Source organism: Dermacentor albipictus, chromosome 7 (genome assembly GCF_038994185.2).
Source record: "Dermacentor albipictus isolate Rhodes 1998 colony chromosome 7, USDA_Dalb.pri_finalv2, whole genome shotgun sequence".
Taxonomy (NCBI): Eukaryota; Metazoa; Arthropoda; class Arachnida; order Ixodida; family Ixodidae; genus Dermacentor; species Dermacentor albipictus.
The window spans coordinates 85,908,390-85,932,667 of NC_091827.1; the positions used below are offsets into that span (position 1 = coordinate 85,908,390).

The 24,278-nt window shown below is 47.5% G+C and overlaps 1 protein-coding gene across 1 annotated transcript in view; it reads right to left on the reverse strand.

Annotated features, from left to right (window-relative positions):
* The window catches only part of CCT4 (chaperonin containing TCP1 subunit 4), a 44,579-nt gene that overhangs the window by 2,131 nt on the left and 18,170 nt on the right, over positions 1-24,278 (reverse strand). The window contains exons 5-7 of the mRNA XM_065428982.1: positions 23,172-23,436; positions 13,770-13,905; positions 1,132-1,607 (exon numbers count right to left, since the gene is read on the reverse strand). Of these exons, the coding sequence (XP_065285054.1) occupies positions 1,132-1,607; positions 13,770-13,905; positions 23,172-23,436 (877 nt within the window). The remainder of the gene's footprint in view (positions 1-1,131; positions 1,608-13,769; positions 13,906-23,171; positions 23,437-24,278) is intronic.

Genomic DNA, 24,278 nt, shown 5'->3' on the forward strand with positions numbered 1-24,278 from the left:
CAGTCGCCGTGAAGTTCTGCAGAAAGTCCAGGATCGATAACATCACCGCGCGACGTATGTGCAAGTAAAAGCTTGCGAGGGTGAGCCGACAATGGCGGCACAAGATGGCCGCCCCTAAGGCACTGGAATGCGAGCCTGGCGTCATTGAATGTATGTTGTTTTAGTATCGACACATGTGAAAAATCAGATGCACTATCTGTTTTGAAATGGCTATTATAGCTTAAATATGATCTTATGAGACGGGAAACGTGGCAGATAAGAACAGATGTAATTCCAAGAATGTACTTATCTAGAAACCTGCTTTTTTTTTTACAATTTGGTTGGTCTAAAGACCACTGTTCCCCCCCTAATAGCAACACCCAGCTGGCTTGCTTGTACTATGTCTGCAAAGAGCCATCTGCTCAAAAGTGCTGCACACCCTCGCCACACATCAGAACCTTGACAATGCAATTCATCGAAGCCCTCAGAGGTGTCCTAAGGCATTAGTGGAATGGTTTCATCATGTGCGTGGCAAAATGGTGGCGACATGCACAAGTGAGACCAAAATTACAGTGCACTCTGCAGCAGGCAAGCTCCATTAAATTGTATCCTTCCAACGTGCTAAGCTTTTCAGGCACCCTCTGCAGTCAGTTTCTCAGACATGGCACAAGACAACTCGGACTAACATGAACTAGTTCCCCTGCGTACAGTGGATAACACGCAGTTTGGCCAACTTGGTTCTGAAACTGCTTCAATCCTTGGGCATATCTAAAGGCTGAACTGTGGGTGTCCGCTGATGACTGCATCACCAGTGAGTGACAACAATGAGTCTATTAGTTTTGGCACAACAGACTAGCAAAAAACGTACAGAGAACACACAATTAGCATTAAAGACAATGAACTGCTACCGCAGCAATAAAATAGACGAAGTACACCTAACTGTAAAAAAAAAAAAGTAAGCAAAGGTCAGCCAGTCATTGCTGGCTTACTTTTACTTTCCTGCAACTGGGTGCACACAGAGTTGTGCATTCTCTGTTCCTTTGTACTTGATCTGCCTCAGTACCAATTAGGCCATCCACTCTACACAGTTGCCCCCCCCCTGCATGAACACAATATCCTGCCTGTAGGTCAGGAGAGCACCGGAAAACTTACCTGCGCTTCACAAGGCAGCGCACCACGCAGAGGGCGTCATGAAGCGACCGCTCTGCCTCCTCGAGGACCAGCTTGTTGGACCCGCGCACCAGGATGCTGACGGTGCGACCCGGGTTGGCCACGCCCGTCACGCGCACAAACTTGGCGCTGCCCGTGGTCACCTCCTCGACGAGCTCGGCCGAGCCCAGCGCCTCTGCGGTGAAGTGGTCAAGCGAGGCGATGGGGCGGCAGCCCAGGCTGCGGCACACAAACTCGATGTCCTCCCGCTCAATGTCTTTGACAACGAGGATCTTTGTCTTTGCGAGGAAGTGCAGCGCCAGGTCGCTCAGGGCATCACGGAGGATGGACTTTTGCACCAGGAGGACATTGCAGCCGGCCTTCTTGATCTGCTTGATGATGTTGAGGATGTAGGTGCGCTCCTCCCGCAGCACCCGGTCCATGGCTGCATAGTCGCTCACTATCACCTGGTGGTCCATCTGCAATGCAAAGTTGCAAGTGGCACCAGAAGGCATGAAGCGCCATCCCTTAGACGAAAATGCGACCCCGATTCTGGTGGTCACAAACTATGGCGTTAGACTGCCGAGCAGCGCAATGGCAAAGCCATTAAGCCACCACAGAAGATGCCAACTCTCACCTATGGTTCACTCTTCTAATGCCGTATTTTGCCGACTATATATGTGTGTATATATATATATATATATATATATATACACATACACACACACACACACTAGTATGCAATCTATACAACTTTAAATGTTGAAATTTTTCCAGGTGTGGGCTATGCATGACTGCATCCTGATGTTGGAGGTACAGGTAAACAAGGCCAGACTATGTCTGCAAATTTTTTCCTGCACTCACTGACACAGCGAAATCAGTTTTGCAATGACAGTCGCTGCAGCACATGAGCAATATTTTCAGCTCATATTGGCAGCTCATGATATGCAAGTGAGTACTGATCGTGGTACAATGATACCTCGATACGACAGACTTCAATAAATCAAAGTTCTCAATACGAAGAAGAACATGTATTTAGAACCTCAGTATAACAAGTGCATTTGTATGCTATTTGAATATAATGAAATTTCGCTTTTGACACAAAGGAATGCCAAGACAAACGGAAGCTTTCGTGGACGCATATAAACGACCCAAGCTTTAACTCAGATTTAGGTGCAGGAACGTTAACGCAATGCGCATAATAACATGTCGAGATGCTGGAGCAAGTTTTTAGCTGTGGCTAGTCTAGAAAACCAATGACAAATTTTCTGGCATTTTCTACACAAAGGTATTTCAGAATTTCTTCTGCAAAAATGTACCGTATTTACTCAATTGTAACATGCACCATTTTCTGAGACCAAAAAAGAATGAAGGAAAAAGAAAACGCCCTCGACTGTAACGCACATCCACTTTCCGTGACTTAAAAGAAAGAACAGTCTTTTACAGTACAGAGCATCTCATTCCTTCATACAGAAATGCAACTTTCTCTCATTAGGAAAAAAAATGATTTACTCCCAATACACTAAAGTTGCGATGAATAGAAGTCAGTTTTGCCCGAAAGGCAAAGCATTGATCGCAATAGCAAATTAGTGTATAGCTATATGAAAAGTAAGTATTGTAGTTTTATCGAGCGTAAGAACTTTCAAACATTCCCTTACTGACTAAATTAACAAGTATGGCGCCACGCGTGCCCGAGCAAATATGAACACTTCTTGCGCAATGACCGCGGAAACTCTTTATTAGTGGTAGCAGGAGCGAGTGAATTGAGCTTTGTGCAGCCTCTCACTTTAACACGGCCTAAGCGACGAGAACGCAGTGCAGTGCACCTAGATACCTAGACTCTTGCATCGGTCGCAGATCACTTTCAAAATACGGGTGGCGTGGCCGTGCCATACACAGCAGCTACCGGAGTAGAATGGCTCTTCTGTTTGCACCAGTCCTGCACACAAGTTTCGGAAACTCCGAATGCCCATGATGTGGCCCTATTTCAGTCTGTTTCCGCACACATGATCACTTTCCTTTTAAGGGGGGACGCGGGGATCAGATCGCGAAAATCGCAAAAAAGATCGATTTTTGGCAACGACGCGTTTCGGTATCTGCAATGCCAAATCTACATTGTATCAAAATGGTTTGACTGAAAACGCACTAAAAGTGCCCGAAAAAAATTAATTTATAAGTGCGTAGGGCGAGAAAACAGCTTTAATTCGCGTAAAACGACCGCAGTTCGCGGAGCCCTAACTCGTCTTTCCCGCCACCGAACGCCGCCATCTTGGTATCGTTCGAAAGCTCGAAGTTTCGCCATTCCCTTTCTGAATTCTTCGGTCGTCGCCATTTTGTAACAAACACAAAAGAAGCGCGGGTCTGCTAGAGGCGGTCACACGGGCCCTGCGATGAAAGCGCGCCTCCGATTGGTCGTCGTACTGAAAGGCGTCTCGCCATTGGTTGCTGCTGCAGCAGCGGGCAAGCTGGCAACCACAGCGGACCGCAGTTGTCTGCTTTGAAAACCACGCCGGCGTGTTTCTTCGTTTTGACACTCGCAGAATTCGAATTTATGAAAGCTCCCAGGTCAGTGATGGATCGTCACTCGTTCGAAAAGAACTTTTAAATGAAGCATGCCTTTGGAAAACGGAAGCGCAAGCCTCCTACGGCGAGAAAAAGACGGCGGCCAGCGGGAGAAGAGGAGAACCCGACTGAACACGCGGATAACGTGCCACGTTATCATGCACCGTGTGATTCCAGCAGCTAAGCCGACAATCGCCCTGTGACATCGACACTGATAACCAAGCCACCGGAAGACGTGCCAACGGAGGCTCTCGCACCTGTGCGTACGGCCGCGTGAGTCAGCAACCGAGATCGCGTTGTTGAAGGCGACGCGGGTCGAAGGTCTCCATCGCAGGCAGAGACGGTGTGCGTTTCCGATGCATTGTGCGACAGGGACACGCAGCCTGCGAGTGAGCCCCAACCGTCGACGAGCTACGTACTGTATGGTGACTCAAGGCTCACCAGACGAATCGTCGCACGATTCAGACGCGCCTCGAGCCGCGTTTTGTCAGCGGTGACTGCAGAAGCGCAGGCATGCAGCGTTCGCGACTCCCTTCGCGCAGTGTCCGCGACTGAGCGGAAGCAGCAATGCCAAGAACAAATTTCGGCCCCTTGTGACAGTTCGATATTATGCCTGTTTCCGCGATGAACTCTTTGATCGCTAAAACTTTGTGCCCAAGATGCCAACAGCATTCTGTGGGTGTACACTGTGATACCAGGCTCGGTCTGGCAGTGAAAATGGTGGTCATGCACTACTGCAGACGGCACAAGAAAAGGATAAAGAACGCCTGAAGAAGGCATCCAAAGCCCACCAAACAATGAGGCAAAGGTGTAAGAAGATGCCTGACAGCAATGATTCAAAATATTACAGCCCTGGTGCTTTTGAATAAATTTGCAGTGCTGTTAAAACTTTGCAGCCAGTTTTCTCAATTGCATTTTTTTTGTCAATCACCTCGCTCGTGGAAAGCGTAGCACAACAATGGCTGGACCGATTTTGGCCCAGTTTGTTTTGCTGTGATCCTCAAGCTGTGCTGTACTTAAAGACAGTCTTGAAATGTTTCTTTATCTTTCAATTATTTAATTATTTCACAATTACTACATGGCTCCATGCAGTGATGCACAGTCATGTGCATGTTATGTCGAGCAAAAAATTATTAGCGCTTTAAAAAAAAAATCGAACACTGTCTTGATGTAGATTAGACATTTGTGCAAACATGCAAAGTATTCCCAGCTCCCTATCATGTTTCGTTACTGTGCCAGGCTTTCCACAAGCAAGGAACTTATAAATTCTTATAAAACAAAAACTAATTAAGATATCCTAATGAAATTTTAGATTTGTCTTTTTATTGCAATGTGCAGTGTGTGCGCCGAATTTCAGCCCTTTCTGTCCAGAAACAAGAAAGTTAATTCTGATCCCCTCCTCCCCCTTTAAGGGGGGAGGCTACACTTGAAAGACTACTTTTTTATTTGTGGACAGATCTGAATGAAATTTTCACACTTTGTGTATTTTAATGTGCAGATTCTAAAAATGTAATTAATTTTGCCATAGGATAAGTAGTTTCCGATATACTCCAAAAGCATTGTATAAGCTGGGTCCTTTGTTTGGAGGAAAATTAGCATCTGCTCAAAATACAACACAGTAATACTCAACACAGTAATTTCAACTCAATACTCAACACAGTAATTTGAGTATGAAGACTATCTAGAATGTTCAGGGAGTGTCGTAAGGTATTAATCAATGTTCTAGGCTAATCTGAGCAAGAGTTAGAGCTCATCAAAGTTGTGAGAAAAAAATGCCATCTTGACATGTCAAACATGTGACCCATTTCAAAAACTTTTTGAGAAGAGTACTGCTTTGAGAAGGGGCATATTGCATACTGCATACATTTCTCTTTCTGGCAAAAAAAAATTATTCCGATAGCTGAAATAGGACAGAAGCTATTTCACCTCCAAAATCAGAAGTCTGTCAGAATTGTTGTTTTGAGAAATCAAGGAAAAACATTCTGCAACATTTTTATTGACAACATGCCAATAAAATCTCATGGAAATGCACCAGGGGCATAATCTGGATGCATCCCATCTTTATGCCGCTTCTTAGCCAGCTTCCTTGCACTCAGAGAGGCTTCTCGCTTCTTGCTCGAGTTGGCACTTCGATGGCAGTCTTTCTCCTTAGCTCGCTGAGATGCAGTGCCAGGAATATTCATATGCAGCTGCTGTAGGATTGCAGTGGATGCAAGCAGGTTCCCAGTGTTGAAGCGTAGGACAGCTTCCGCTACAGCAGCTTGCACGGCAAAGAGAGAAGCATGCTGTTCTTTTGAGACTAAACTCCAAATCACTGAGTGAAGGCTCTCATTTGAATTCTGAGTCTTGCCTCGCTGGCATCTCTGGAGCAGAGATTTTTCGGATAGCCGCGTATATACAGGCAGCATTGCTTCTGCCACATGTTCTGGCAAGTTATAGTGGTGCCTGGGTTCAGGCTCTCCTTTTGCTTTTGCAGCATTGTGACGACACCATGAATTTTCGCCGTTTGGACACAGGCTGTGATCCAAACGTTCGTCAGTCGACGTGACATGCCTGTACGTCGCCATCACAGCCTTCTGCATGGCGTCCACATCACCGTCATTAGATTTTAGAGCCCAGCCATAATACATGCTGAGCCTGGTGATGAGCTCATTTGTCAGCCGGCCTCTCCCGCCAAGGCATTTCTTCCCCTCACCTTTCTGTTTCTGCACTAAATTACGCAGTGCCGTCCCCATGCGCTTTTGGACGTGATTGACACAGTCCTCCTTTTGGACATCAACAAATCCATAAACTTTTTCTTCTTGGATAGCAGTGAATGTGCGGCTGTCACCATCACACAAGATGGTCGTGTATCTCAATCCATGGCGTTCTAAAGATCTTCGAAACAGTGTGAGGCCAGCTTCAACTTCCATATGACCAGCTTTGCTGTCAGTATTTTTTTGGCACTGGTGTGCATCTTTCCATTTTGCATAGCCGTCAGAATCAGGCTTCGGTCCAAGTTCGCACCCTAAACAAAAGTTTGATAGCACAACATAGTCTAGTACGTACCCCGTGAAGAGCTCTACGACAGCACCGACGCCTATGTGAGAGGAGTGACCGCGAGTCATCCAAGTGCCGTCATAGCACACTGCTATGTTACCTCTATGACCAAAACATAGGTCCTCATACAGTGTGGCCACTTTCTGTGCACACTGGCTCATAGCGACCTCGGCCGCTTGCGTGGCAGCAGGTTTCAACGTTTTCTTCAAGTGGTGCTGATAAGTCCGGTGATGAATCCCACGGTGCGACAATCCCATTGCCGCAAATACATCATTCATGGCTGTCTGGCCATTTCCAGTAGACATCATCGCCCGCGTAGCCAAGAGGTTGATGTCGAATGGGTTGCACGTCTTCTTGCCATCAACTCGGGGCGAGCTCCATCCGGCCGCGACGTCTCCACAATTATTGCACACAACAGTCAGCTTCACTGCGAGGCCGTAGTCGCGATCACCCCTCACTACTTGCGCTGGTTCGTTGCACGTTTCACATCGCAGAACTTGAAGGAGCAAGTTGAGGGAGTTCAAGTTCACTATAATGTAAGGAGCGGTAGGCTGATCTGACGCTGACGCCGTCGCTGCACCGCTCGCCTCTGCGAAAGGCTCAACCTTCCGTGCTGTTGACGGTACCGACGAAAGCCCCTCAAGTGCGGCCTTTTCACGAGCACGCGCTTCGCGCACTTCTCCGACACCGATAACATCGGAGTCTACTCTCACGCGGCTGGAGTCGACATCGCGCTCGTTGTCACGGCAAGCGTCCTCGCGCACCGCGCAGTTGCCGATAGCATCGCTGGTTATCATAACGCGGCCAGAGTCCACGCTGTCAGGGGAAGCAATCCCACGAACACCGCTGTCACCGATAACATCGACGTTCACGCTTACACGGCCGGAGTCCACACAGTGCACGTTTTGGGGGGAAGCGTCCTCGGTCACGACGGCGTTATCAGGCGATGTCAGGGCCCGATTGTTCCTCACATGCTCCTGCGGCGCAGTATCAGCTCCAACACGCTTTCTGCCCCTGCCTTTCTTTCGTGTACGGCCGAAAGCATGCAGAGATCGGTACTTCTTCGCACCGCCTGGCATAGTCAACCGCACGATCACGTTAGGCACAACACACGTTCGCAAGCGAAAAGACTTTTCAAAATGGCGGCATGTATGTAAAACTAGAGGCAGCGTTGGCAACACAAGCTTCCCTAGCCAATCACAGACTGCCATTTTGGTCACGTGCGCCAACCAACCAATAGACGCACACGCTGCGCATTATTTTGTCGTTGGTTTTTTCGCTCTCGCGTGATGAGCAGGGTTGCTTACAGAAAAAAAATGAAACGCTAGAAACAGGAGCTTTCAAACAAGACCAAAATGGCGGCGGTGGAGCGCGTAGTTCGCGGGCTACGGATGCTTGAAATAGGCGAGTTTAGACTTCAATTTAAAGGTCCGCGTGCGCGGATTCGCAATTTTGATCTCTTATAACTCATAAAATAAGCGTAATATTGAAACCAAAAGTTGCAGGTCGGTGCAGAAAGGTCTCGGGAACGCGAAAATGAAGAGATTGAAAATGCGATTTTCGGGCCGATTTTCGTCTTTCAAGTGCCGCGTCCCCCCTTAAGGGGAGACGCTCCTCAGAAACCTTTCTTTTTTAATATTATTGCTAGGCAAATGAAAATTCTACCACTTATATAGCTTGATATCCTCATTACAAACCTGTTTTTAGTTTTAGGATAGCTCGATGCTTTCATGTCCTAAGTGCCATGCATAAGTGAGAAACAGTGCATGTTTGTGCAGCTACTGGACCTAGCAGTTGGCATGATATAGCAGTGCAAGATGGCGTTTCTTGTCCCCAACACTCCAGTGAGCGCTAATAACCAAGATAATGCAATTCCCTTGACAGGCAACATTTTGAGAGAATTTCATATCTGATGCTTCGTTTTTCAGTGACTGGTACCCAAGGGTATTGAACATTTCCATTCTTAAAAATGAACTGGTTGCACTAAAACCTAGATCAGTGCATTCTACATATCCTAAAGATGATGCACACCAAATTTGGTCTTGATTGGACCACAATAAGTACATCAAATGTCGTGCACAAAGCCATGTTTGGCCAAAAATATGAAGCTGAGAAAAACACGATTGAAAGTTATAAAAGTTATTTATTTATGTTGTAGCGCTGAAATCTGTATAAAAATTGCACATAATGCAGGCCAGGGTATCTAGATCCACTGCACTACTTTAGAATTCACTTGCGACATATGTTGTTCTCTCATAGAGTCTTCGTGAGCACCATGCTGACCTACTTTCTGTGCTGTTACCGTATATACTCGTGTAAGGGCCGCACTTTTTCTTCGAAAATTTTGCTAGGTGCGGCCCTTACACGAATCAGGCCGATTTAGTACAGGCAGTACAGGCCAAAGGTCTGTACTGTTTATGCAACAGTAGCAGAGTGCAAGAGTCACAAATGACATGCCAGAAATGTTTTTATTCGGATTCCATTTCGCTGTCCTCGTTCTCGGAGGAGCTCGCCTCGGCGTCCGCGTCTTCCCAGAGACGGTCATCTTCGGTGCCGTTCATGGAGTTCGAAATTCCCGTTACCTTGAAGCTTTTAGCAACTACTTCTACTGACATGGCACGCCACGCATTCAAAATCCATTCACACACCTGTTGGAGCGACGCCCGCTTCAGCCGTCCTGTAGGGGTCTTCTCGTGGACGCCTCCAGCCATCCATTCAGAGTAACATCGGCGAAATTCCACTTTGAATGGTCTGTTGACGCATACGTCGAGCGGCTGCAGCACACTCGTCAGGCCACCGGGAATGACGGCCAAGTCCGTACGAGTTGCGGCAACTCGGTTCTTGACGCGGTCGGTCAAGTGGCCCCTAAAGCTGTCCAAAACAAGGAGGGCTTTCCGTTGTAACAGCCCTCCAGGTCTGTTTGCCCAGACGGTCTTAATCCAGTCAACGACCAGTTCCTCGGACATCCAGCCCTTCTCTTGCGCACGTACGACGATTCCCTGAGGGAACTTCTCTTTTGGGAGAGTCTTCCTTTTAAATACGACGTACGGCGGAAGCCTCCTGCCGTCTGCCGTGATGCACAACATCACAGTGCACCTTTGGCGTTCTGCACCAGTCGTGCGCACAGACACACTTTTCGCACCTTTTAAATCCACTGTGGTGCTTTCCGGTGCATCGAACCACACAGGTGTCTGGTCCGCATTCCCAATTTGGGACAGGTCGTATTCATGCTCCCTCCTGAGAGCATTCACGAAGCGATGAAACTTAATGACGTGGTCTTCGTACTCGCGCGGCAGTTTTTGGCAAATCGTCGTTCGGCGCCGAATAGAAAGCTGGTTACGGTTCATAAACCGCGTAGCCCAGCCCCGACTTGCCTTGAATTGTGCCGGGGGTATTTCCATGTGGCGAGCGATGCTGAGGGCTTTGACGCGTATCATGTCAGTCGATACGGCGTAGCCGTCCCTTCGTGTGTCGACGACGTAGTTGACGAGCTCGCTTTCGAGTTGCGGGTACTTGCACTTTTTCCCGCGAAACGCCTTTCGGCTCCTGTTAGTAGCGGCGAGGGCATCTTTCTGATTCATCCAGTAACGCACGCGCTTCTCATCGACGTCGTACTTTCGTCCAGCTTCCCGCTTCCCGTGCTCCTCGGCATAGTCAATCACTTGCAGCTTAAATGCTGCAGTGAATGATCTCAGATGCCGGCCCATCGTCCGTCACGTGCGCTGGCTTCTGCAGGGTTCACTACAACCAACAAAGTGACACCGACGACACCGATCTGAAGTCGCGCTGCCAACGTATCGACACGATGCTAGGAACGATGCCAACAAAGAGGCCGCACAAGGCAAATATGGCGGCGCGCTGTCAACAGCGTGGTCGGCGCGTCGGCGGAAGTAGAATAAAAGCGGAAAAGCGTGCAGCGCCATCTGGCTGTAAATGAACTAACTACACTTTTCTGGCGGGACATTTTGAACTTTTGTTTTTTTTTTTTCGAAATATCCGCTTTCAAAGTTGGGGTGCGGCCCTTACACGAGGGCGGCCCTTACACGAGTATATACGGTACTTTCCGAGCCAACTCCAAGTTCAGCCACTGCTTTTGTAGCAGCGAGGTGCACTTTATTTGTTATGGCGGTAAACGATTTATGGTGCATCGGTTTTGGTAAACCAAGAACTGCACAAAATCGGACGAATTGATTGTGTCTCGCTCTAAATGCGCGCGCCGCAACCACTGCCTTCATATTCACGGCGAAACTCTCTCTTGGGCTGGCCGAAGGGCGCGCTCCACCGTTAGCGTCGTCTACCGGTGATGCACGCCGCGACGAATATGTTGACGAGATAACGGACGTGGTACACGCTGCATTGTTGCAGCGCAACCCCCAAAACGACGCGAGTCGTTTCCGTTTTTTGGCCAACTCGCGGATAAAAAGGTCGCGCCGTCCGCACGCCGGACATGCCGCGGCGCTCACGTTCCCGACGCCGATCTCGCAGATAAAGATGCTTGCCGTCTCCTCGCCGCTCCTATCTTGATTGTCGAAGATTATCTACTTTTTCTCCGATGCGTTGACGAATTCGTCTGCGCTGTCAACGAAACTTGAGCGGCCGGCCGGCTCTGAACCTTCGAAAGCGTCGCCGTCACCTAGGTTAGGCTTAGCTGCCGCGGACGTATCCATTGCACGCCGCTTGACTTTGCGGCGAGTCCCCTTGAACTTGTGCTTCGACCGATACTTTAGAGATCGAAAATCGCGTTTCTTCACGGGATCCATCGAAACAAGGAGCAGAAAAATGCCTGAAAGCCTGGGAACACGTCGAGAGAGCGGCGCGTCGCAGAAAGAGCAGACAACCCGCGGCCGCGTCGCGCGCTGGCAGCCAATGGCGTGGCTGGAATCGCACCACGTGAGTTAGAAATCCAGCGAAAGCGCTTGGTTTCGGCGGAGAAATGTTGTTTTTATTATTACTTCCCGGCGAGATTGTGACGCGGCAAAACCGACCTCGGAGAGAAAAAGTGTAGGCCTACTGCCTTGCACAAGCCCAATGGCTTGCGACGCCGCGATTTGACGCATCACGCGCTGGAAAATGGGCCAGATTTGCACCTTTTCTTGACACCTCGAGTGCTTTCAACGAGTTTATTTATAATTTACCGATCATTTACGGCTCTGATTTCTTTATATATGAAAGAGGAGGGATCAATCTTGTTGAAACAGTCGAAAACATAAAACTGACTTTTTTAATGAAAATCGACGATTTTCGACCCGCGTCTCCCCTTAATTGCAGCACTGCGTGTCTACGCAGTCAGTGCTTCCATGCTGACAGAGCAAATACAGAAAACGGGAAGACGGATGGTGTACTAACCTAAGCAAATGTACTACAGCACGTGGAGGAAGCTGCGGCAGCTAGACTCAAGGCGTGTACGAGGCGGCCATCTTGAAATGCCAATGGCGATACAGCAACACGGATTTAAGGCCACTCGATTACAGTCAAACCTCGATATATCGAACACGGATATATCAAATTATTGCGTATATCGAACACTTTCTATATCACGTGGAAAATTGCATGCATTTATTTTATTTCGAGCGGGGCCGGATGTAAAATGGATATATCAAACTCCGCCGCCTCAGACCAAGTGCGCTCTCTTGACAGGAGGCGAGCTTTCCCGCAACATTCTCGAAGATAGCGGTGGCGCGATGGGCGTTTCAGACTGCTGCGTACGACAGCTGCCCACATCTGTTGCACCAAGGGCGCCATTTGAACGTAGCGGCGTACGCACGCGGCGGCTTGGCCAGGTTGGCTAGTTTAACCAACATCAACAACACGTAGTACATCTCGGTGCTGCCGTTTGTGCTACGCCAGTCATTGTGTGTGTGGTGTAGGCCTGTCGTGGTTGGTGTGATGGCTGCAAACGCGAAGAAGCGTACGACCCTGACATTTGCTGCGAAATTGGAAGTCATACAGCACGTTGAAAATGGAGAAAAGAAAGCGAGCGTCGCCGCAGCTTTCAACATCCCAAGGAATACTTTGAGCACTCTGCTGAAAAATAAGAGTGACATAAAGACCAAAGCGGAACAGAACCAGCACTCAGGCGCGCGGCGGGTGCGCAAAGCTGCCTTTGAAGACGTCGAGAAGGCGCTGTACAAATGGTTTATCGACGTAAGGGGCCGGAATATTCCTTTATCGGGACCAATGCTACAGTAGAAGGCCAAGAACTTTGCGTTCGTTCTCAGCGCCGAGAAGTTCAGTGCGTTCTTTATGCGGGTTTCGTGACCCGCATTGAAGAAGCTTCCGAGGAAGCAACCGAAGATTTGACGTTGGATGGCACAGAGGAAGAATGCCAGCTTGAAGAAACCTGGAGCCAGTTCGAGCACTTTGTCGGTGTTGAGCCACACAGCATGTGCATTGAGGACTTCGTTGGCGGTGACGACAGCACCGGAACAGTGGCGGAGTTAACAGACGTGGAGATCGCTGCAGAAGTGACTGCTGAGCGGCCAAACGAAGACGCTGCCAAGGCTGATCCAGCAAGCGCTGATGTTGCCCCACTCCCGACTGCAACTGAGGCTGTAGCTGCTTTGGCCGTTGTACGTCGCTACTGCGGCGCAATAGAAGGGACTGGACTGTCTCTTGTGGACCGTTTGGACTATGTTGAGGACGCCGTGGTCAAACACGCGGTTGCCAATATGAAGCAGGCTACGCTGCTTCAGTACTTTCAGCGAACTAAATAAATACTTTGTTTGAAGCTTCATGTGAGTATCTATTACGCCACGATTGGTTCATTGATTTATTTGTGCTAGTTTTTGACGTGTTTTCTACGTGATTTTATATATCGAATTCTGGCTATATCGAACTATTTTGCGATCACCGCGCTGTTTGATATATCGAGGTTCGACTGTATAATGCGCACGCAATTTCTGGCCCCGTTTTATAAAAAAAAAAGCGTGCGTTAGATTCAAGTAAATACGATACTCTCCGCAGCCACAAACAAAGGTGAGCAAGTTTTAATTTTTTTCATGTGGAGTTGTGGGGCTTTGTAGGCCACACGGTGAACTCACATCAGTTTTCGGGGGAGAGATGCAGAACTGGATGAGGCCAATCTTGGCCTTCTCCACACGGTGAGGGCCCCCGCTGCCAGCCAACTTCTGAGTGAAGACCAGACCATCAACCAGCTCCATGTCCTCCACCGTGCCACTGTGAAACAGCAACACAAGACCAAGCAAGTTTTACAGCATGTATTGGCACGATGTTTAATGCCCACATTCGCTGGCTCTGGAGGGCTTTCTATCGTAGCTGCAAACTGGATCAAAGGCTGTGAGCATGCCATACTTGTAGCTTCCTGGCGAACATTTTCAGTTTTAGGAAAAAAAGCCACGGTATAATAAAAACATTTGCCATCCACAGTAGGAAGAAAAGAAAAAAAAAGGGGGGGGGGGCACACAAGCTGTCCTTGGCTTATTTCATTTCACTGTAATGCACTATGTCGCGGGCAGCACCACTTTCTCACCATACTACAACCACCAACAGTGCGTGCTGCTAATATTTTGTTAGGAGAGAATGGCCGGTCTTGCGGTTGCCACCGAACGCACTGCGTATCGCGCTGTCCATGACGATGCTGCAGAGCATTTGCGAATAAACACAAGTGCTGCCCCTAAAAACACGCGATGATGATAGTGTATGTCGCGCCATTTGTCGCTTAACAGCAGAGACTGCAAGCTGGCTACCGCGACGCGCAGTTCGAATTAACGAGCTTTTCAATACATGGGGCTCTACGGAGCATGGCCGGACCGTGCCAATTAGTTCGAATTATTCAATAATTCAAATTAACGAGGTGCAAATTAAGAAGCTTTTACTGTATTTTACTACCAGCGGGACACGACTGTATTTTGCACAAGAAAGCAAAGCGTTCCAGTGTGCTGGAAGCATTAACTCCAGTAACTACTACGGCATGCCACCCCTCCGCGAAGGTATACAACACCATGGACCCGGCATTAAGACTGCACGTCGGGCACACACGTCTAATTACGTAAAATTACGTCATCTATACCGCTCGGAGTGAAACAAATGCGATGTTCGAAATGCAAAACATCACTACAAACCATTATTGGCAATCGGCAACGCGTAAACGAAGCACCGCCAAACTACGATCTGATAACGGCGCAGTAACCGCTGATGCCCTGCAGTATTACGTGCCGGCAGCGGCAACAGGAATGCTCGAGCAACCGTCGTAACGCACACGGTGCTGCACTGACAACTGCACAGAAACGACAGTGACACCACCATGGCAACCAATATCGCACCAGTGCATGCCCCGCACCGTGCTGTTTATGCTGTACGCCTCCTAGCTGGAGGCGTGCCTTCAAAGTGCGCGACCTTCTCTGCGGCTTCCGTGGAGTGGTTGCACACTTTCGAAATCGCAGCTTACTAAATCCACACGCGTTGGTTCGCTCGCTCAACCAGAAAGGCGTATCATCGTTGCCAGTTGGATTGGGGTGGGGTGCGCGCTGCCATGTGCTCAGTTTGGTCACGCTTGCGTGCTTCAGTACGTCTCATGCCCTTTTTTTACTGTGACAGGGTTTGAAGCATCGTCAGCAACCGTACGGCACTTTTGAAAGAACTTTTGTAATTTGTAAGGAGTTTCAATAGGCAGGGTCAAATAACTGTAAATGCATTGAAATGTGGTTGTCATAACCGATAGATTATATCTAGGGTCGTTATAAGTGGGTTTGACTATATCACACAATGGGAAAAGCTACAATAATCTGCTCAGAGTCTCAGCTTTAGTTACTTGGGAAAAGAGATTACCCTTGCAATAAAAAAAAGGGGGGGGGGGGGGGGTTGCAACATGACAACGGTGAACCGTCTATTTGAATTCAGATTTATTCATCTTCCACTCCTGTGGCACATCAGCAAGGCTCACTGGTATGAAATATAGCAATACCGTACCTTCAGACATTGCTCGTTGTTAGAAGTCAACTCGACTCTTCATCTGCTTGCATCTAGCTTGTGAATGCATGCCTAATTTAGCACTGCTTGGTACAATCGTGTCATGGCAGACAAACATGATGAAAACTCTCCGCAGGCCAATTTCATGACAAATGCTTTCGTAGGCAAAACATCATGTGAAGCAAAGTCCACATTCCATGGCAGGGTGCGCAGTCCCAGTTTTAGTAGTTGACACAGCAGGCATAAGGCGACAGCCCTCAGCCCCATTGCCTAAACGGAGCCTACAAAAATAAAGTTCTCTCTCTCCCCCAAGGCAGGCCTGAGACGGAGAAATTGTGCCGTTGAAATTACTTTTCTTAGTAACCGATGCCTTTTCCAGGCACACACAATGTTAGAACACTTTGTATCAATTGCTGCCCAGCCAGGTATCACGGGAACAAATTTTTTCCATGTGCAGACCCTTCCATAAACCACTGGCTAAGAATAGCTCTCCCAAACCCATCTGTCCACACATCAGAATGTTTGCAAAGAAAGATCACCGTGGAGACTCAGAAGTGTCCTAAGGCGTGTGGGCAATTCATCATGTGTGTGGCAGACAGCAGCAACAGGAAAGCAAAACACAGCCAAACATCTTATCCTGCATGATTGCCAGGGCACCTCCACAGTAAGAAAGTTTAATGCAACAATAAAGAAAAAAAAATATATGAGCTGCATTCATAAGTTGGCCTTTGACAATACTAAAACAGCCCGTCTTACCACAAGAAGACCAGCTTGGTAAGGGGAGAAAAAAAATGGTGGCAATATAAAGCACAACCTTGAGGTTCCTGCAATAACATGTTGCAAGGTCTTGCAATGCGCCGGCGCGCCTGCTCGAGCATAGTTAATATCTTATCCAGTGGGACAGACTTCCCTGTTTTCTAAAGGAGGCAAAGGCTGAAGTGAAGAAATGTCAGAAAAGCTTACTGAGACACGACGACGTACCGGCCCTGGGGTTTCACCGCAAAATTCTAAAATGAGAACTCTGAATTTCATTTTCTCTTCTAATAATCGACGCATCAGTGCGAAACAAACAAGAATAAAGTTCTACAAGAACACTTCATTAATATAAGCCAATTAAGTGCGTCTTTTTTAGTGCCACTTTAAAACTTATTGCTGCCACTCGACCTCAACTGCCATTGTTGCAAAGCCAACGTCGCATGCAACATCTGAGCAAGTGTAATATGCATGGCGGCGTGTCAGGTAGACATTACTGCACTGAAACGGGGGTTGAAAGAAAATCTATTGAACTTTTCACACTGACATCATTGCGAGCAGCAACAACACTACTTTGTCCCCCCCTTCAAAAAAATTTTGCATTTCATACACTAGTGGCTATGGGTCACAAAAACGTGAACACAACTCTTCTCAGCTTAGCCCCAGTAAAACCATGCGACAACAAAGCTTAAGGGGGAGCCGTAATAATTTGATCTAATTATTAATTCACTATAACACTCACGGCCAGTGTTGTCTGCCCCGTTAATCTGACGTCAATGCAACACCCCAGTGTGGACTCTGAAAGAAGGAGTCCGCGCATGCCAATTTTTTGGGGACAAATCAATTGCTTGGATTATCTGTGTGCCGCAAGAGTATCAGCACAACACTGCAATCCTCCGACTTAGTGCAACACTAAGCTAGGCTTGGAACAATTGTTTCCTGACAAAAACAAAATGGATCTCCTTATGCTGGCACATCGTAACAATTGTTGCAAGAAATGACAATGTTTGGCACTCCGCTGGCACGTTCAAGATATGCCTGCAAGCTGAGAGATCACGAGGAATGCAAGTCCTGAGAACAAAGCCCTAACTTGGCTGGGCATATGCAGCAGCTGCAGTTTAATGCTGCAAAGCACGTACTTTCAGTTCGTTTGTTAGATCGTTTACGAGGCCAGATGGGCACGTGGCAGACATTTGCACGGAGAGGCCAAGCAGATAGGCATTGCTTTGGTGGATTGGCTGGTTGGACCTAGACTGTAGATTCCCTATGGATGCATTCTTATTGGGGATGGACATCAAACTCCACACTAAAAGCGGCTGTACCATCCCCAGAGTAGACACCATTCGGGTCCTTGGCATGTTCATCGAATCGAATGGCAGTAATAATACTACGCTCAACAAGCTGACAGCCAAGACTGAGAACATGATGAGACTCATCAACAGAGTCTCGAATAGGCGTGGAGGCTTAAAGGAAGACAACCTCCTCCGGTTGTTCCACGCCTTCCTCATGAGTCATATTGTTTATGTGGCCGCCATGCACAACTGGTATAACTCCGAGAAAAAACGATTAAACACTCTCATCAGAAAAAGTATAAAAAAAGTACTAGGCATTCCGTTACGGGCGAGCACGGACCTCCTTATGCAACTAGGAGTGCACAACACCTTGGACGAGATAATCGAGGCCCAGGAGTCAGCCCAACTGGCCCGTCTATCCTGTACCCCGGCTGGAAAGAAGATCCTGGCAGTTCTAGGGATCAACCCTATCCTCATGGAAGAGCGGAAATATGAAATATCAGACAATCAAAGGAACAACATACGAGTTGCACCGTTTCCCCGTAATGTTCATCCTCGACACAACGTAGGCAAACGCAGGGCAAGAGCCCTCGCCCTCCTCAAGCGTACCAAAGACGATCCTTACTCGGCATGTTTTGTCGACGCAGCCCAATATGGACAGTCGTCTAACTTCGCCATTGCCCTCGTTGATCACAACGGACAGATAGTGAATGCGGCTTCCCTGAAGTGCTCAACACCAACCAGAGCGGAGCAGGTCGCAGTTGCTATAGCACTCCTAGACAACAGCAGATCACAAATCTTCACTGATTCGAGATCGGCGGTCAGGGCTTTCGCTTCAGGATCCATCGCTGAGGAGGCTCACAAGATTCTCAAGAACAAGATAATCTCTCCGCACACCATCACGTGGTTTCCGGCTCACCTCGACCCCCAGCTTGACTCGTTTCCCAATCTTAATGACATTGCCCACTCCCAAGCGCGCGCACTAACCCACCGCGCGGGAGCAAGATTGAGCTCAGACTCTGGGGTTCTCGAGTTTCGGGACACTCTCACTACTTTCAGCGAAATTACTATGCACTATCACCTGGGTAGGAGGACTTATCCTCCCCCTCACTGCAAACTGGCTAGACCTCTGGCGTCCACTTTACGCATGCTTCAGACGCAGTGCTATCCGAACCTGGCCCTTTTTCACATGATCACTCCAGAGGCTTTCAGCTCTACTTGCCCCGACTGTGGGGCTGTTAGCAATCTCGAACACATGCTCTGGCGATGCCCCTCGTTACAGGGACCCAATCGCATCACAGAACAAGAGTGGAGCTCTGCCATCCGGAGCTCGGAATATGCACATCAAACTTGGGCTGTCCAGAGAGCCCACGATGCGGCGGTTAGGCTCGGCCTACCAGTCCCCACGTGGGAGCGGCCCGCAGCTCTGCCCTAGGGCAAAGCGTCTCAGGACCTTGCTATTAAAGTTCTTTGTCTGTCTGTCTGTCCTTGCGCAATTGCTCATGCCGTTTGTAAACCAATGTGCATTACCAGTGAGAGGTTAGCTTTTCTGCAATGCTTAGTAGTTTGGTGGCTGAGCCTACCTTACGGGCTAATTTCCCCTAAACATGCGCATGCAAAGCAACACGGGAGAGCATGCCTGCGCAGTTGAGACAGAAATGAATGCAGTGAAATGTACCTGCTCTTGCAATGCCGGCATTACATATCCAATTTGTTTTGAATATTAGAGCAAGTTCGGATACTTGTTCTCAAGTAGGATATTTGGGCACCCATAATGCTTTCGTAGAGATCTTTGCATTAAAGACAGGCTAAAAAGAGCTGCCCAAGGCCATCAGTGCACACATCAGAATGTTTGTAAAGGTAGATCACCGTGGAGACTCATAAGTGTCCTAAGGCATTTGAGCAATTCATCACGTGTGTGGCAGACAGCCGTAACAGGACAGAAAAACAGACAAAGGCTTTTTATTCATATAGAACCACAAGTACGAGATGCAATTATCAAGTTTCTTTAATATGTTGTAACATCACATTTATGCAAACCTTTAAAGCACAAGCCTGTTTATCTGACCCTTGTTTAATTTGGAGAATTAAGTGATTCCCACTGTCTTGTGTCATCAGCTTGTGCGCTATTTACAGTATCAACTGCTTGCACCATTTGTCATCAAGCAGTCAGCCGACGAGCACGAATAGCACTGCAGAATGATAAGGTATCGGGGCAAAAGATGTGCTAGTATCTAACCAACAGGAATTGGTGATGTATCGTTCGCACAACCGCTGTTGGGTAAAAGAGGTGCACAAGCACAGCCCATTTTCATGTTCTAATGTTAAAGGGACACTAAAGGCAAATATTAAGTCAAGCTAAAGTGACTGATTAGTGCTTGAGAATCTCTAAGACGTCAACATTAACACAAACAGAGCCTTAATATACGAGAAATTGAGGTCAATGCAGGATATGGTTAGAGACACGCCTGGGACATTCAGGTACTTGCCCGATGACGAAAGCATTCCTCAGTTAAATTGTGTGACTAGTACTCAAACACTCGCTGCAAAGGAACATCACTGTATTATATCACAAGGCGAAATATAAATGCTACTTGTCCAGTTCGATTTCATCTTTAGAAAAAAAAGAACTCATTGAAATTGACAATGAAGCGCGCAGACTAAAGGTTTCGTTTTCTCTTGACTCTGCGGCGCCCATGCTTTCGCATTTCAATACTTTCTTTTATCGCATAGTGCTGCGCTGGTATTGCTGGCACAGGAAACTCGCATAAATTGCCAGTAGCAGAGTACTCAACTTCCCTGCGACATCGCGGGATGCCCGAACAGTCAACGCCACTTGACCAATAAGCAGCTGCAGCGCCGAATCCACCGCTCTGTTATGGTGGCTACAACCACCATAGTTCTGTCTTGGCTAGGTACTGCCGTCTGTCGGCCTCCGTTTTACTCAACAATGGCAGCAAAGGGTGATGATGGCTTATGCAACGTCGCCACTCCCTCGGTTGGGTGGCGGGAGATTTGAATTTCGAAAAAGGTATTCGAACCCATCAGATGCAATTTTCCGGTGAACTAAGTCTTTTCTTGGCACGAAACAAGCGTTGCAAGGTTTCTGTAATGGTATTTAAACAATAGACATCAACTTAGTATCAGCATTTAGTGTCCCTTTAAGGGCCCCATGCATGCAGGACTCCTGTAGCCCAGTACACACAGCAAGCCCTTTACTACTAAAACACGATACTACGATACTCAAATACAGCTGAACCCATTTGTAACAATATTCAAGTGCCACTAAAATCCCATTTTTATAACTAATAATTGTTGGACGAGACCCCATTTTTTTTCCCTCCCAGAAAAAGACCCATCCATCAGAAACTGGCTCAGACTAGCTGTCCCAAGGCTATCTGTCCACACATCAGAATGTTTGCAAAGAAAGGTCACCGTGGAGACTCAGAAGTGTCCTAAGGCGTGTTGGGCAAATATTCATCACATGCGTGGCAAAGAAACCCTAACGGGACAGTAACACAATAAATCACTTTTACACATTCTGCCAGGATGGCTGACTGCTATGATGGCTAGCGTTCAATAGGAAGCTTATCACTTTCCTGCCCGAAGGAAAACCAGCAGCTTTTGGGTAGTCTAGTGAATACTTTTTTCCCTATTACAGAGGATGCTTGATACTAAAATGAATAGTATCAAATTGAAGAGGAAATAATTCTCCTTCTAATAGTATTATTCGCAAACATATTTAATAACAAAATTTCGTATAGATATCTAAACAATGATTTTGTAGAAAAAAGAAAGTTACATATAAACGTCACCGTTGCTTTGCGCAGATTTTAACTTTTTTTTATTTCCAAATTACATTTACAATGCGAAGAACCTGTGCAATATTCTAGCATATATGTTTCTTGGTAAAAAAAATTTCCCAGGAAACGTAGAAAACGCTAAGCCTACTGCAATGCCAAGATTGACTCATGGCCGTCTTGTGTGAAACTCACCTCACTGCGCGACCGCCAGTAAATTATCTTGCCTGAAGGTTGTTAACACCCTGCAGGTAAGAACTGTGACCTTTGGAACATGCAGGATATCTTTATATCGGTCTTAATATTGCAGTGTCTACCACAAGAGAGCAGAATTCTGTACACTCCCTTTTTTACAAGTAACCCAGGCATCTTTGTGCTTGATGGAACAGTCTGGCTTACGCATTCTCTCAAAGCAGCTCAACTTGCACAAACTCAAAATCTTATTTGGTGCCCTAACAAGCACTCAAACATCTGAATGTTGCCCTACCTTTTTTAGATCGTGCGAAATTTTATACAGGGAGGGAATCATTGTTACCTTATCTGTGTATCTTCCTTTTTTTCTTTCTGGAGTCTTTCGCTATGTGTTAGCCACTCATGCATGATTCAGCCTTCCTGAATTGCATCAGAGATATGAGGAGGCAGAAGCACTTTGAGGCATGCCAATATCACGGGCCACAAATGGAATTTATGAATTACTGGGATAGATGTGCGTGGGCATTGCAAATTGTCTGGCATATTCAGCATTGCATATTACAGGACCACACAAATTCTACAAAGCCATCTGTCCACACATCAGAATGTTTGCAAAGAAAGATCACCGCGGAGACTCAGATGTGTCCTAAGGCGTGTGGGCAACAATTCATCACATGTGCGACAGACGGCTGCGACAGAACAGCTAAATGCAGTCGTCCTATCCAAGCTATAGTTGCCAGCAGGCAGAAAGTTTTAAACCTATATGCTACAGAACGAGGTAAATTGCCAGCATTTCGGAGTCAATCTGGCATGTCAAATCTGCGCAACTGTGAATCACGTGAACTATCCAATGTTAGGTACAGATACAGTAGAACGTAATTGATACGACCCCGTTACTAACTATTTATGGGCACAAACGTTCATGATTGATAGCACAGAAATTCACCTACGATTACGATACTCCATGATCCGAAATTTGAGTACCTCTGCCTCAAGTGAGACAGCTGCAGTGTCCACGGGAAAAGAACAAAAAGAAAGAAATGAGACAAAAAAAAAAACTTTACACTGTGTAGGACACAAGGCGCTTCTTTTTGTCGGTAATTTTCTTAGCGTAAGCTTCTTTTGAGCACGCACGCCACTTTATATACGTTTCTGCGGTAGTGGGCGGTGGCAGAGGCTATGAAAGATACCAACAGCTAAGGCTGAGAGCCAACAGCAACTTTTTGGTGGATAGCTCATGCAGCGACTACTGATGGGTTGATTGGAGAAATGGTTAATTTTGGGGCTTTCACTAGAACGACCTTCCAATATAGAACAATTTGCTGCGGTCCCATGAAGTTGGTTATGTCGAGATTTCACAGTATCCAGCTGTGACACCAGCAGGGCGACCCAGGAAGAAGCCAAGATCCAAGCCTTGTGCAGAAGAGCCCTTATCTACCGGCCCCACAGGACACCCAGAAACAAAGACGGAACTGACCCAAGCATGCGGGTGACCTTGATGTCTCGCAGGTCCACGTTCGTGTCCTTCGCCGGGTTCACCACCCTAAGCACCGCATCCACAGCTATGGGCGCCAGCTGCGAAGCGTGCTGCGACACAACCTTGGAGTTGAGAGCCGTGGTGGCACTCTTGAGCAGCGACTCCCGGTCTGCCAGGTCCAGGGGGTGCGCCATACCCGTCAGAACCTCTACGGCCATGACTGCTGCCGACTGGTACGAGTCCGAGATGGTCGTGGGGTGGATGCCTATAAGTAGAGTGGGGTGGGGTACGATCCACTGAGTCACCATCCTCAAGCTTATTTCTCTCCATCCACTGCTGGCATCTCTTAGCAAGTTCCAATTATCCCAATTCTACCTACACCACTCCATCCCAAGCCCGCTATTGTTAGAATCTCAAGACTCATACTAATCCCCTCTGCTGCTTGAAATATTTTAAGTGATACTCCACAACGCACTGCATGCATTATGGTGACTATATATAGATAAGAACAGTGGCTGTCAATTGTTGGCCTAGAATATTTTGTGGTCGTTGAGAATGATTCTGTTTTACATGATGGCGAAGCATAGGTTGGCACAATACGCCTAGACTCACTCACCAATAGTCTTCTTGGATGCTATGTACTCACGCCCCTACTGGTGCCAACTCAGCCTGCCTGGCAGTCATTAGTGTTCAGAGTCACTTCGATTCGCAATCACCGACACTTACTAGCATACATAATTGTAACAGTGCCTATTCCCATTGATAGCACATTATGAATGGTTACCAATTCAAATTTTGGCGTTCTCCGAGCGCTTCTGGACAGCTAGCACCTTTTAATGCATAGTTTCATAGCACTCGTAGTTTCGAAAATAGCGTCGACATTGCGCGCCACAGCTCCACGGAAACGGTTAATTTCGATGAATTTTCATGCGTCTGGGCTAGTTTCTGGATGACAGTCACAGCACAGACTCCGAAAAACTACTTCAATTTGTCAGACTTTAGCACGAACAGCAAAAGTGCATAAGACCGCCTGGAATGTCCACAGGCATCCGCCGGTGAGTTTCGCTTGGTTCTCAGACCGTTTCATTGCTGCCGTGCATTTATGTA